Below are 15736 nucleotides of genomic sequence, written 5' to 3'. Positions count from 1 at the left end.
AAGAGACCCAGAAAACAAGCACTATTCCTGTGCTGGAATAATACAACCTGGCCCCAGGTTTTCTGTGTATGAATTTGGGGTAATTTGATTAAACACAATTTTAATTAGGAATGTGAGCACAATATTAAGTAAAAGAATGAAGGTCTTCTGTGTCAGTTAGGTGCTGCATCTCCACAAAGTTGGGAGGCACAGAAAAGACCCAATAAATGGGGTGGGAATCACCAGAGGCCAGGTGATACGATATTACCACAGTTTTAAACATGTTGTTATATGCTGAGTATTATGATGAAATATATTGTGATATATTACCTCTTTTGAACTCATTCTAGTAGGCAACCAAGAGTTGAATTTGTATTTGTAATATAAATATTTTATGTAATAAAAAAATCGGTACTTGCCGTCAGTGTGACAATACAATATTGCCCCACAAATATGTTGTGATACCATGATGTATCGATTCCACACCACCCTTACTGTTAAAATAATATATCGAATGACAATGTGAAAGGAGTTATGCTGAACTAGAGAATCATCACTCAAATCTGCAGCTCCCCTCAGTTTTGATGTTTTCAGCTGCAGAAGGCAGCAAATTGAAATGAAATAAAACAAAACAAAAGGAAATGAAACAATTAAAGATACTGTATGCAACTTTTAACATTTATTAATTGTTTTTTTATTGCCAATGAGTGAACATATTGTAATGTAACTTTAAAACTGAGAACTTACCCGACTTCCTAGGTTGACTGTAACAGACTGACTTCTATGCAAACTTGGGGCCAAATTTCTACAAAAATCTAAAGGATGTGATTTACCTTAACTAAGAAATCCCTTTCTGGCAGAAAGCCCTCAGACTTCTCCCAACAGCGTGCTACAACTCTCTTCAGCCCTCCTACAGTGCTAACAGTGTGCAACAGTAGCTAACATCAGCATAGAAATGGAGTCTGCTAAACAGGGGCGTAAATGTAGACAGTGCATGTGGTGTGGTTGCACTGGGGCCCATGGGACAGGGGGGCCTGTAGAGAGGGCAGGCCCTCTGACAGCGTGTTGGCCAGAGATCAGGCTCTTGTAGCTCATTGAGAAGACCAACTCAGAAATACACCCATGTTCCAAGAAGAACTCATTCAGTTAAAAAAGTGGGGCCAGCTGCTATGTATGCTGTCGTAAAGGTGAACCCATCTCCATCATGGCTTCTTTTTTCCAGTCAGTATTAATCTATTATACAATTAAATTAGATGTTTACTTTACAGAAACTATAAAACAACAAATAAACGAACTAAAACTAAAAAAATATTTAATTGAATCAATACTTTATTTGGTATTTTTGTCATATACAGATTTGTGCTGATGATTGCTGGGTAATATATATGTTGATGTTGCACAGTGTCAAGCTGTAGCTAGTTCAGACACAAAATCTTGCACTAGGGCCCATTATAATATTGTGCACTAGGGCCTGTCCTTACTACCACGCACCACTGCTGCTAACATCGACAAATGACCGGCACCCACCACAGCACAGAGTCCACACATGCTGTGTTTCGGTAGCCTGGAGACAAATTGACTGAAGGTCCGTTTCCGGAGCTGCTGTTCACGTTCCTCTGGGCGAAGTCCTCCCTGAGTGACGGGGAGTGAAGCAGATCAATGCAATGTAGCTAAGTTGCAAGTTACAGGTCACTTAGGTAACTAATCGTAACCTAAGTGAATGTTAGCCAGCAAAGTGTAAAGCTAAGCCGCATGAATCTGCTGTCAGTTGCTTTGTAACGTCAGCTGATAAAGTAATTTGCAGGTGGCACTCTAGTTAGTATCATGGAGGCAATGGCTCAAATGAATATAGGAACATACAGATAGTGATGTTTTTCTAGGTATGATTGTAATTTATTTTCCAGGTTGTTATCAACATGCTGGTCAATCAAGGTCAGTCTTGTAAGTCACCACTGTGGCTGATGCAGGTGCTCACTCGCTGCTGACCTCAGTTTACTTAACGGCTTCACAGGGAGGTTTCATTAACAACAAGGATCTTCTAAAAGTTACATACAGAATCCACAAAACCTGCTGTATACCACCTGCTTTGCACCAACTGGCAGACATTAACCCAGAGTATCTGGGAACCCTGGGGGTTTGGGTCCCCAGGGAAGTTGCCCACCTCACCCTGTTGTGAATCCAGCTTGACTCCCACCTGTGATCTATACACACATTCGTGCACGTACGCAGAGAGGACAATGGCAGCCCACGCTTACCGATGTGCAGCCACACATGCGTAGCCACCCACAGTCAGACAGACAGATAGGGAAACACTTAACCGGTGTCTCACCACAAACACACACACAGACAAAACCGACACACCCCGCCATTCACTGTCCTGGCCTTGTTTACTCATGACCATCACAGCTCTGCAGCACTCAACCCCATCATTCCACAGATTCCTGCGTCCCAGCACTATTTTATGAGCCTTGCAGAGAGACTTGTGTTTTTTCTGTGCTTATCTAACACAGCAGTCACACAGGCATTAATCATTAATGCTGACTAATGAAATGAAAGTGAATGATGGTGACAGATACTGCGGGGGCTTGGAGCAAACACATCAAATATTAAGATTTAAAGCTGATGTTTTTACATATTTCTGTCTGTTTTTTGCATTTTAAAATGTGAAATCTAATTGTTCTGCATGCTGTTTTGTATTGAGGGCCACACTGCAGTGACACACATTTGACTGAAACTGAACTGATCATGAAAACTGGGACCAACTGGAGTTTGAAAGGTAAAAGTGGCCTCAGAGGGCGTTTATCTGTGCAACACCGCCATCTGTAGACCATCAACACTGACTCTGATTGCTCAACACTCTCTCATTTTCTTTGCTTAATTGTCTTATTGTCAAGTTCGGTGTTACATAACAAGAATAAACAAAAGACGAGTTATGATTTGTTTGACACAGAGAAGGAGAGCGTGTCTGGCCAAAAGGTAATTTTCTTTATTTACTTTATTCTTTAAATGCTTGGTTTCCTCCCACAGGCCGAAGATAGGCCAGGTGCACTGAGTGAACTCTAAATTGTTTGCTAAGTGTGGATTTGTTTGTGTTGCGTTAGAGCCCAGTGATAGACCAGTGACCTGTCCAGCACGCTGACCTTGTGACCCTGCACAGCAGTAAGCAGCTACAGAGACTGGACAGATGACTGCACAGTGGATTTCACGCAGTCCTTCTGATTCAGATAAGCCATATTAAAAAGAAAACATTAAAAACAATGATTTGATGATTTTGATTTGATTTGATTTGAAAATTGATCCCTTTTTTTACTTCACTTATTGACTCCATAACTTTTGAAATATATCTAAGTTAGTTAATGTCTCAGTTTTGTTTAACTTTGAAAAACAAATTTAAGGACAGACATTACAGGTGAACAGAGTAAGACTTTTAACTAAAAGACGTCAACATGAAACTTCCCTCGTTGATTATTCACATGAAGACCTTTTTTTGTTTACAAGTTTCCTGAAATTTTATGTTCAAATGTGCAAATATGGATTATCTACCAACTAACTAACATTTCCAGAACAGAAATCTGAACATTGGAAAAGGTCAGGTTCAAAACTCATGTTTCATTTTGTTGATAACTTTTTATCACTCGATAAATCACAAAATACTACTAACAGACAAGTTTTTAGCAAAAATAAAAGTTATATAAATCAGGCTATGAATGATAAAAGAACAAATCCCTTGCTAAAAGCATTCCAAATATAGATAGGAATAAAACTGGGAGGTTTGGTGTATGTAAGTGCTACCAAAGTGGTTTAAGATTTGTCTTGCAAAGTTCCATAAATTCTTACAGCAAAAATGTGACACTACAGGTTGTTTAACAAACAGATAATCCATTGCTCATTATTATTATTATTATTTATTGCTGTTACTTGTATTTTTTGTACTTTTTTGCATGCCTAGTTTTTTAAGTTTTTAAATTTTGAAATCTTTGATCTGACTCTTTCCCCTTGACTGCTGTAACACTGGAATTTCTCAATTATGGGATCAATAAAGGTGTATCTTATCTTATCTTATCTTATCTTAGATATCACCATGAAATTAGTTTTCCAAAATGTTAATATTAAATATGCACTTTTTGCATTAATTTTCACAACAAAAATCTGAAGTAAAATAAACACCTAAATGCGTATTTTCAACGTTTTCTTTCCACTACTCTGAAAAAAGACATGTTGTGGAAGTAAAATAGCCCAAAATCTTAAGACTGACCAGTGCATGAAAAAGTGTTTTGACCTCTAACTATCTCCACAGTGCTGCCTGGGCCTTTGTGCAAATCTCAAGTCTTTAACATGAACATGAGAGAAAAATAATGCCATCTAGTGACAAACCCTGGAGCTGCACAGGCTGACAAACTCAGAAATGAATCATCTCTCAAAGTATATCAGCAGACATGATGGTTTTACTTCACTGTAGGGACATTCATTTTTTCACAGCGGTAAGCCCTCCATCCACACAGACACAGTAATGTGTAACAGCTAAAACAAACAAACAAAAAAAATCCATATGTCAGCAGTCAGATAACAATTCACTGTCAAAAAGAGCTGAGACAGATGTGTTCTACTATTTATTAAAATTATCACAATGTCATACAATAAATTCAATTATGTTTTATATCTCCTGCTGAAACACACATTTGTTGTTGTTGTTCATCACAGTAAATGGTTCACCATAGGGTAAAAGTAAGTGTTGGGAACAGGTCAGGGATATTTTGATCTACGTAGACCCAAGGGACCTTCTGATTCTTTTACTGCATTGATTAACAGTAATCAATGCTTTGTAACCTCTTTCACTGTATCATGTTCAGTTCATGTAATTATCTGTAAACAAAGTTACCTATACACTTCAACAAGACAACAAAAAAGGACAAGACAAAACTAGATATACGCCTATCATGTAACAAGCAACAAAGACATTAAAGAACAGTAAGGTTAATAGTAAATAAGCAGACACACCGCACACAAAAGGGTCAAACTGCTTCTTCTTTTATTTAGTCGTCATTTTTCACTTTCTTTATTGTTCACAAATTCATTTAAAGAAATACAAACAGATACATAGACAACAAAAAATAAAGCACAAAATAAGACAGATGCCAGAGTTTTTGTTATGCATCATATTATAATCATTTAATGAATTAAAGGTCTTAATAACTCTTTTGGTCTTGATATTGATAACATGGTGCTATACTGTTGATATTAATTTATAAAGTGCATGAAATTTGGTTTGGTTTCTGCATTCTTTCCTATGAATATGGAATTTTCCAAAAATAAGAAAGAGTTGTATGTTAAATGTTAAGTTTCTTCTTTAGACAGTTGGCAATATCAAACCAAAATATTCATTTATACAATGAAAAAATTAGAGAGAAGTGAGAAATATTCTCTATTTCCAGACCACAGAAATTGCACTTTTTAATAGTATTCAGCTTGAATCTTCCTGGCACAAGCTTTATCGGGTAGATTTTTTGTGATATCCTGAAAGATACTTCCTTAAATTTGTTATTTATACAGTATTTAAGATAATCACAAAATATCCATGCTCTCTCCCACTGTATATTATTAAATAAGGAAGACCAAAAACATCTAGAAGAAGGGATAGTGACATGAGTTATTGTGTTCCTGATATTTTTGTTTGAGCCTTTCTCTTTTAATATATTGTATTATTATCATTACAGGGTGTCTACAGGCATGACACAGTTAAATTTCAAGACACCTTTTAACCAAATTTAGGACAGATTTTTGGACAAATCATGTTTACTTATGTAAACATTGCATGTAACTATGTGGTCTGTGCAGATGTAGATGTTATGTGGGAATGTGTTTTTTTTATTATAGTATTTTAAAAGATTTGTAACATTAGCAAAGTGGACTTTTTCACAAAAAAGAAATGAAAAATGGATAAAATAAGATAAAATGTTTGTAGCAGTTAAGTTACCTCACAAATTCAAATTTAAGGCTATTAAGGCAATTTTGTTATAAGATTAAATTTAAGACATTTAAAGACTTGCACACATCCTTTATTATATTATATTTTTCACACAATCCTAAAAACTAACAGGGAGATCTACAGCACCTCAGTGATGCACTCACTTCGCCTGAGGCAGGGTGGGGCACTGTTGCGCAAGTCGTGGCGCTGTGACGTCATAAGCCTGCGCCACGTCCACTCTGACATTTTCAATGACAGTTTACACAACTTTGTTTTACGTTTCTTTGATAACGCGGGTGGTTAAAGCATAAAGTGACTACCATGCACGGAGCCGCGCGGACAGCTTTACATGGCTGGTCTAACGCAGTCGGCCCTGCGATGATCCGCCAGTGTTTAAAACGCAGAGGTAAGCAGGAGGTTACAGCAGACACGGCTAAGAGCTAACATGCTACACATGCTAAAAACACTTAACACGAGTCATATGTAGTTTTTTTTCCACAACTACTCGTCTTTTCCTTTGTGTTCAGGATGTTTAAAGTTATGAGTCACCGAATAACGAGCGTTACTGGTCATTATGTTTGCTAACAGACTTGTATGCTAACAAGCTAACTCCGCACGGACATACTCTAAGTAGCCCTGAAGTCTTTCAAAGTAAAGGATCCCTTTTGGCATCAGTGTGTGTTGTTGTTGATGTGTAACCTCAGGCTGTTTATATGATAGTGCCCCTGCAGCTAAGCTCACGCGCGTACAGTGTGGTCCCGACCCCGTGCGACAGTGAGGAGAAGGAGATGTTGGACCGAATCCTGCGCGTAGACCACGCTGGTGAATACGGAGCCAACCGCATTTACGCCGGCCAGATGGCAGTGTTGGGCCGATCTAGCGCCGGGCCTCTCATCCAGGTATGGACACAGGGCGACACATGACTCAGAGGAAGGACAGAAAACTAAAATGCATCACTGTTCTTTGACCTGCACATGACACCAGTTCATATTGATGGCTCCAAATGACAAAAATATTTGAAAATAGTCCAATATCCAGAAATCACAGAAGAAACTCAGTTTTACTAATATGGCTGGTTTGAGATGATTTCTACTGATGCAATCCTAATGGATGAGTCCAGGCCTCTCCTGAGGAGGAGATGCTGTTCAGTACAAATATGAAATTCACTCTGCTTTTATGTTACACTGGTGGATGTTAGGATCATCTGACACTAGAATTTGATTTGCACAACAGGGTGTATTTAGGTAGTTAACTCTCTGAGACCTGCAGGGTTGCTGGTGATTCAGGCTGACATCCCTATCTTTCCGAGGCTATAGAGGGCTGAGTTTTAAAGCTGCTACTGATACTGGTTTCATATTAAACTAGAAGACCTGATGAATCCAGTCATTCCAACCATGTTATGCTAGCATCCAAGGAAAACTAATGCTCCAAATGCTTATTTTTGGCAAGGGAAACACAGCTTGGCCATTTTCACAGGGTCTCTTGACTTATCTCAAGATATCTGGATGGAAATAGATTCTGTGGGTACCCACAAGTCTCCTCCTGACAGACATGCCCACTTTGATAGTTCCATACAGTTTTGTGCACCAACTAATCAACCTTTTTTTTTTTTAAACAAAGGTTTAAAATCATCATAATAATTTTTGACACATTGTGCTCATGTGTGTTTTTCTTTAGGAAATGTGGGATCAAGAAAAGAAACACCTCAATAAATTCAATGAAATTCTGTCTGAGAACAGAGTTCGACCCACAGCGCTGTTACCCCTCTGGAACATTGCTGGGTTTGCATTAGGTTGGTACAGCCCATAAGCATACAGTTATAGGATTGTAACTCATTTTGAAGAACAAAACAAATGCATGAAATCCATAAAATAATATAATATATGTATAATATAATATAATATAGTGTAATAATAAGTTGAAGTTGTAACTGCTGTTGGAGTACAGTAAAATGTTGTGATTATGTTGCATTTGTACACCCACATATTATAATATACACAGCCAGGTGTTGCTTAATGGAATCTCAGAGTTGAGTTAATTTCATTTGAAATTTCCTCCAGGTGCATCCACTGCACTGTTTGGAAAAGAGATGGCCATGGCCTGCACTGTGGCGGTGGAAGAGAGTATTTCCGAACATTACAACAGCCAGATCAGAGCTCTGATGGAGAGGGACCCCGAGCGATACACCGAACTGTTACAAGTGAGTCTGCCACTGTTTTTTCTCTTATAACACTGCAACTAACATTGACAAAGGCTTGATTGGCATTTTATTGCTTGGAAATGAGATGAACACACATAGTCAGAGCTCAAGAGTGTTCTGAAGGTCAAGAGTTTTCCCATTTGTTTCAGATATTCAATCAAAACAAGGGTGTCTTTTTTAAGAGTGATTTCACCTGTTACTTTGCCTGATCATATTACATAAAATATTTGGGCTGCATGGTTGGTTCAAGAAGCTAATGTGAAAGGAAATAGAGAAAATAGCTTCAGTTTTCGGAGAAGTTCGGAGCAATTTTCACATGTGAGCTATATTAATAAGACACGTTAAAAAGTAGTGCTTTAAGAGGAACAAGAAAGACTAATCATGACTCAACGACTTCTGGGTAGACAATCCCAGCGCCACGTACATAAAATGAAATTTTGCTGCTTCTGGTTAGTTTTTAGTCATTTGAAAAAGGCCACCCTTAAAAAAATCAGTATCAGTTAAAGTGTACGCTATATTTATAATATTTTCAACCCTTTACCTTGTTGTCAGACAGCCTTTAGAAGCCACCAGACTCCCCTGACAAAAGCAGTAATATTTCTAAGCAGAATACACAAGAATTGCTGGTCTGCCACTATCTTGATTGATTAAAGGTAATGCAGAGAAAATATTCTTGTCTTTTCTTTTTTTTTTTTTAAGATTTTTTTTTTGCCTTTAATTGATAGGAAAGTCAAGTGTGAAGGGGGAGAGAGAGAGGGAGTGACATGCTACAAAGGGCTACAGGCTGGAATTGAACCCGGGCCACTGCGGCAATAGCCTTGTACATGGGGCGCCTGCTCTATCCACTAAGCCACCAGCGCCCCAGCAGAGAAAATATTCTAAATATATTGATTTGTTTTAGGTGGGTCTTTTTAGGTGGCTAAAATATGTATTGCTGCAGCCACCATCCAAGGAAGTACATGGCCAAGCTTTGATGCTGATGAATTTAGCTCATCAAAGATGCAGGCAAAGCAACATTGGTCATAAAATAAGTGCAGTAGAAATGTCAGACAGGGTGGACCACCATGTTTATTTTTGATCATTAAATTTACAGCTGAAAGTAATAGAAATAAAGTTTGCCTATTTAACATATATCCACAAATGAAATCAATTGCAAGCTGTTTACCAAGAAGTGACTGTTATTACTATTAGTGCAGCATTACTATTATTTGGTCTCACATGTTCTTGTTGCTGGCCTTTTATTTTCTGAATAGGCTTGATTATTTAATGAATGTTCTTGGGGTTCTATTTTAACAGGTTATAAAGGAATTCAGAGATGATGAGCTGGAGCATCATGACACAGGACTGGAGCATGATGCAGAATCAGTGAGTGTATTTCACTTTAATTTCACTGCACAATCCAAACAAATACTTTGATTCCATAAAAACACAATCAAAGTACTCACTGTGGAATCAAAGCATGCTAAAGTAAATCAAAGCGCATAAATATCAGTAGACTTTTATATGTTAGTTTGTATCTGTCCTTGCAGTTTTAATGAATTCCATGTAAAGTGCTGCAATCTAAAAGTGTTTTATTTGTTTTTTGTTTTAGGTACCTGGATACTGGTTACTAAAAAATGCAATACAGCTTGGCTGCAAAGCTGCAATATATGCCTCTCAGCGGGTCTAACGTCGTGTTTAGAACAGTTAAGAATTTTCACCGGTGGATGTTTGATATGTGGACTCGATTTGTATAAATGATTTGAACTTCAATGGAAGTTTCTGCTCCACTGTAAATTAACATTTATCTTCGTACTATTGCAAGATGTAAAGGTTCTGTATGCGACATTCGGAGCATTGATAGCAGCAAACCAGTGTTTTCTCTGTAAAGATATAGTGGAGTAATGGCGACCTGAGCAGAGAATGACGTCACTCTACCTCTGCGTGAACTGTAATTCGAGCTTCTCTGTGGTTTGTTGTGGTAAGCCGGTCCAGCCATGCGTGCCTGTTAATGCATGGGTGTATTCCTCTGGCTAGCTCATTGCTTCCACTTTGCACTGTGGTCAGACAGCGGTTACCACTGATTTTTGCTGACAGCTGCATCGCATAAGTGTAGCGCCTGGTTAACACTGTTAGCTCTGTCAGCACTGCTGCCATTGTTTAGTGCTGTTCATGGATTTAGCACTGTTAGCTGCTAGCCGCCAGCTCAGCCACCTCCATGTTGAGAATCGTTTTCAGACATCTCATATGCTTTTAATTTCACACAGAGCTGCTTTAGTCTTGTATACAAACATTCACAGTTATCTGCATTAACCAAAATTTTACTGCTTTGTACAGTGTATAATACATGGACTAGGGATATCCCGTTCTGATCTCATAGATTGGTAACAGGGCTGATCAAGTAATTTTTTTTAACCGATCAGGATCAGCCAGATTATTTAGCGCAGTCCGATCCTTTGTTTTGTGTCAGCTGTCACACTGGTGCTTTTTTTTCATGAAGCTTTAATGCGCAGCGATAAACAGCGGAACCGTCGTCAACTCTTCAGCTCTCTGCTGTCTGTTTGGCTGTCCACTCCGTGTGTGTGTTAAGAGCAGGGGCTGAACCCCTCTTGCAGTGAAACACCACACACCATAAAGACAACAAAACACAGCACGAGACTGTTTTTCAACACAGACACTCACAACACCACTTGAAGTGCAACAAAAGACCTGCGAGCAAACTGCCAGTAAGAGTAATTTATGAATTTAATCTACACAAAAGATGTACGGATGGCGAAAATAAAAACTCACTGGAATACGATTCATTCCATATGGTCATTGGTTTATTCAGGTAACTCAGGGAAAAGCTGCACCAAAGCAACAAACACTGGAGAGTAGCCTACTCTCTTTAAGGGACAGAAAAAGTCCCTCAGGATGCCGACAGGGCCAAAAAGATAAAATAATTGGTTTGTTGAGTTATACTTCATTTTGTAAAAAAAGAGAGGCATTTTTTTAATGCATTGCAGAGTCATTCAGTTGTCAAGCATATACATTGGATTGATTTTAGTCACTTAAGTGTACTTTAAGTGTGCACTGTGCAGCTGTGTTAACTAGGACAATATAAGTATCAGATCGGGACTCGGAATCGGCAGATACTACCTACTGAATGACTTGGAATCGGGCTAAAACACTTGATCAGGACGTCCCTATCATGGACTGCTTTAATCGGTGGAGGTAACCACTCCTGATTTAAATAGCAGATCTCTACACTGTTGTATCAGCGTAAATCCTTTCTCACTTTTTTGTTGCAGTGCTACCCCTGAGAGGCAGCCTGTCTGATAAATGATGCTGGTGCGAAAATTGGTTAAAAGAAAAAAAAAAGACTTTTGCATAAACAAATAGGAGTTAACAGAATAAATACTCCAATTAACAACTATGTGATCTTATTAATGCTTGTTTCTTTGATATCTGAGTATTCTATTTTCCTGACAGTGCAGCAGTTGACAAAAGACAACCATCTTAGGCTTGCCGTTCACCAAAACGAATACCTAAAATACTGTAATGAGGACATATTGTAACAAGCATACACAGCCATCATACCCTTCAACAAACTCTCCTGTTTCACATGTTATAGTTCATATATCAAGCTGAGCAATGAGTTGTCATCCTGGCCTAACTGCTAAGCGCCCTCACACAGCTGTTCTGGGACATTGGGTCACTGAGAAAGAGGGATTGACACGGGCTTGTCCAGGGGCCCCTAATCTATTAGGCCTTTCAGCAGGTTGAGCGAAGTGTTCATTCCCCTCCTAGTCAATATCAGTTTGTCCTCACTGTACATTGAGTACTGACCCAAGACCTCTTTACCCGTGGTTCAGCCTTTTCATGCACCGGGGACATGATGATGCCGTGATTTATGGGCAATGGTGGGGGCTGATAGGACTTAAATGAAGTCCTTTGATGGTAATTTGTCTCTCTGCTCTAGCAAGCAATAAGGTGGCTAAATTGAAAACCTCTCACTATATATGAACACAGGTGGGTGACAAATGAAAGGAAAAACCAACATAATGTATCAAAAGGTTGGGCCACCATGAGCTGCCAGAACAGCTGCAATCTACGAGTCTGTGGAAATGGGGACGACAACATTATTCCAAAAAATACTCCCGCATTTGGTGAAAATCTGGCGACTGCAAAGGCAACTGCATAGTGATTCATTGGACACATGGCACATCAATGAACACCACTGACCACTCGGTGAGTTTCATGGCTTTGAAAATGAACATTTAGGGTGGTTTTAGGGACAGGTTCACACATGGCCATAGGCAGCAGTGTTAAGCCAGGCAGGGGAAAGCCAAATTCTCCAAAAAGAAGTAATTGTCACAATTTTGGTCTTAACCACTCTATTTCATCATAAACAAATGGGGCTCAAAGTGCAAAATACTGAACCTCTCCTTTAATTCCCAAGAAAAATGACTGAAATGAAGAAAAATGACTGCAGTAGTCTCGGGTCCCCAGCTCCAATCAGTGGATCCACTGCCAAGTGGCTGTGCTAATTTCTGCCCTGTTTCCAGCATGATGCAATAACATGGCACAGCAAAATACCATCTACCTCTGTCTAAGCAGCTCTTGAACATCATGCAAAATAAACACCAAGTGTAAAATAAAGACTGAATAAGGGAGAGATGTAATGTCATGCTGCTTTCTACTGTTTACTAACCTGTTTTCCAGCTTGTCCGTGATGTCAAACGTGACACCAAAGAAATAAATAACAGGATGGCATGCTTGTCTTCGGCAGAGCTGCTCACACAGCTCTGATTTTAGTGGGTTTTCCTGTAAAACCCAGCATACATAGTAATTATGGTGGAGAAAGGGTATCGTTATGTTCAGTCACTCTATTGGGGCTGTGCTTTGCCACTAACACTTACTTGTTGAAGCCAAAATGTCAAGAGGAGTTAGATCATATCAACTGTGAGAATTGGCTGCTTTAATCTTACGTCAGACTACAGACTGTTGGTCTAACAGAACAAACACTTTGTGGCAGCAGAAGCTCAGTCCATTGGGACTTGGGTTGGGAATTGGTGGGTTGCCAGCTGAAGTCACTGTCCTGACCAAGTATAGAGTGTGGGCTGGTAGCTTGAGAGGTGCCAGTTTGCCTCCTGGGCACTGCCAATGCGCCCTTGGGCAAGGCACCAAACCCCCAGCTGCTCAGGGTGCCTGTCCATGGGTGCCTCGCTCTGACATCTTTCCATTCAATGCATGTTGGTCCTGTTTGTACGTGTGTGCGTATTATGGGCCTGTGTGTGTATGACAACACAGTGAAAAAGTTGAATTTCCTCTCAGGGATTAATAAATTATATCCTTTTCTTATTCTTTGAGGATGTCCACGGGCTTTAGGAATTTATTAACGGTCCTTTTTTTGGATCAAACAATGAATTTATCAAGAAGACAATCATTTCATTAACTGACAGTCTTTAGTTTAATTCATCACCTGCCAGTATGCCAGTGTCTGTAAGTGTCTGACGGAGGTGAGCTGTAGGCCAGGTTCACAGGCTCTGATCTATTTTGCCTAGTATGAGGTCAGAGGAGTTATTTTAGCTGGGGTTGGGTTTGCATATCAGACCTGACCTCAGGGGTTAATGTGCCGTATGGCCTCCATTCCTTAAAAATAGGGCCTTCTTTACTACCCATCAGGCAGAGCTAAAAAGAAAGCTAAAGTTAAACAACCCCATCTCTGTCATGTTTGTTATGATGGTGGATGTTATCAGCTGGGTGTTTAGTGCAGGCTGTTGAGGGTAAATAACCTGAAATTAAATGTATTGCATGTCTAGTTCAGTGATCATAGGTCATTTCTGCACACCTTAAAATGAGTCATTGCCCCACTCTGTATTTAGTTATCCCTTAATTGTACTAATAATTTCTCTGTTTGGTTGACCGTATATTTATTGGTTAGTTTTGCTGCTGAGGTCACCCACTATGCATAAGCAATATGAGACAGTGAGCAGCTTTGCAAATCAAAGGTGGAGGATCATAAATTTCTCTGTGCCTCAGATTAATAGCGCTGACAGTTATATAGCGAGGTGCAACCGTTTAAATAAAGCAACAAAGTACAGCTCCATCTGTAGCACCATTTTGGGTGACGAAATTACCGGTAAATAAAAACAGGAGTGATGACTCAGTCAAAATGCAGGTGTCAATAACCACACACCATCAACTTCACATCTGAATTAGCCGCCATTGTTTAACTATGGATGTAATACTTTTTTAAACATCTCTTTTAATTTTAATTTCACTAAATCAGAGAGTTACTTTCTGTGTCTGTCTATGTCCATCAGGAGCTCATGTGAGCTGTATAGGATAGTTTCTGAGAGCATCTCAAAGGAATCTGCTGAAACACTGAAGGAGATATTGGTAACAAGAATTTGAAAAGCAATAAAACTTTAGTAAACTGGGACCGTCTTTCTACCCGTGAATAATTGCGGTTGTAAATTTTGAGCAGCACGCATAATACTAATCTTCATAAGTCATAAAAGCTTTCGGATACAGATTGTATTGCTTTTTGGCCTGGATGTACGCAGACTGTCAGTCAGCAGGCCTTTCTGGAGTATATGGTAACTAACGGATAGCATAAGGTCCATCTGTAGCACTGAGCAGCCTCTGAGGATTTAGTGGATATTGAATCACTGTACAACAGGACTGTGATGTGATTTTGTAACAGCACTAATACATTCATCTTCCATTAGTCTCATTTTTTAGCCATCTAAAAAAACAACTCCTGTTCTGTGGTTAGATATAAGCGTGTCCTTTATGAAGTCAGATCAGAAGACTGAAAAAAAAAAGCATACAGGGAAACAATGAAGGCCCAGTGACCCAAGATACATAATGTTCCCTTATTCCTTGAGGACATTAAATACCTTTCTGTGTGTGTTTAAAGGAGTGGTTATATAGAGTGTCCTCAGTAAACAGCTTTCTTATTGTCCAACCATAATGTAAAATCAACCTTTAAGCTGTTGCCCATTTGGTCAGGATTTAAAGGAAGAGTTCCTGGAGTCACTGTGACACTGCGAGACTACCACACAACCAGGAGACTTGAGGAAGTTCCTGCGCCTTCTTATACATAACTCTACATGACTCGCCCACCGTACCTTCACATCAGTTGTTATGCCCAGTCTAGGGGTGTCTGAGACACAACATGGAAGGTCCCATCTTCATCGATCAGCCCCCTTTGCTCCTTGGTCCAGAAGCAAAAGCCATGAAGAAAATGCTACATTAGCATTTAGCTAGTGTTACTGTTAGGTCAAAAGAAAGCAGTAAGGTTAGGTTTAGGGAAAGGTTACAGCTCATTGCTTGATTATGAAGTCGATTTATTGCTACAGTTGGCCGCATATTTGTTCACGTTATCGTGGTGTTGTAGCGAGGTCCAAATAACTGTTGTGTTGGTGGGTGCAGTTTGTGAGATTGTGTTGAGTAGGCATCAAACCATAGACTGTATAAAATAATTGACATAGCTATCATGACTTCACACATTGGTTTGTGGACTCCTAGCTTCGTGTCACCAGGCTCTTCACATACAGGGAAGAGCCTGGTTTCCATTCACTCTGAATTTTGTCTGGATTCTGGTTCTGGTCTAGAGAGCGGAT

The 15736-nt window shown here is 39.4% G+C and overlaps 1 protein-coding gene across 1 annotated transcript; it reads left to right on the top strand.

Annotated features, from left to right (window-relative positions):
- Nucleotides 1–6152: 6152 nt before the first annotated feature.
- coq7 (coenzyme Q7 homolog, ubiquinone (yeast)) lies at nucleotides 6153–12778 on the top strand. The gene is made up of 6 exons (XM_049572030.1): nucleotides 6153–6350; nucleotides 6665–6843; nucleotides 7622–7736; nucleotides 8005–8144; nucleotides 9441–9509; nucleotides 9736–12778. Exons 1-6 carry the CDS (start codon nucleotides 6266–6268, stop codon nucleotides 9811–9813), a joined length of 666 nt encoding a protein of 221 aa, XP_049427987.1. The 5' UTR covers nucleotides 6153–6265; the 3' UTR covers nucleotides 9814–12778.
- The last annotated feature ends 2958 nt before the right edge of the window (nucleotides 12779–15736 follow it).

The sequence above is a fragment of the Epinephelus fuscoguttatus genome, linkage group LG3 (assembly GCF_011397635.1).
Source record: "Epinephelus fuscoguttatus linkage group LG3, E.fuscoguttatus.final_Chr_v1".
Classification (NCBI taxonomy): Eukaryota; Metazoa; Chordata; class Actinopteri; order Perciformes; family Serranidae; genus Epinephelus; species Epinephelus fuscoguttatus.
Note: the sequence above shows the minus strand (reverse complement) of the source record. Positions and strands in the feature narration are given on the sequence as shown.

Excerpts from the sequence above, each read along its gene's own strand:
- coq7 (XM_049572030.1), top strand. The coding sequence starts at position 6,266 with ATGCACGGAGCCGCGCGGACAGCTTTACATGGCTGGTCTAACGCAGTC. Across the intron at positions 7,737-8,004 it reads CATTGCTGGGTTTGCATTAG|GTGCATCCACTGCACTGTTT; the intron begins GTTGGTACAGCC and ends AATTTCCTCCAG. Across the intron at positions 8,145-9,440 it reads GATACACCGAACTGTTACAA|GTTATAAAGGAATTCAGAGA; the intron begins GTGAGTCTGCCA and ends CTATTTTAACAG.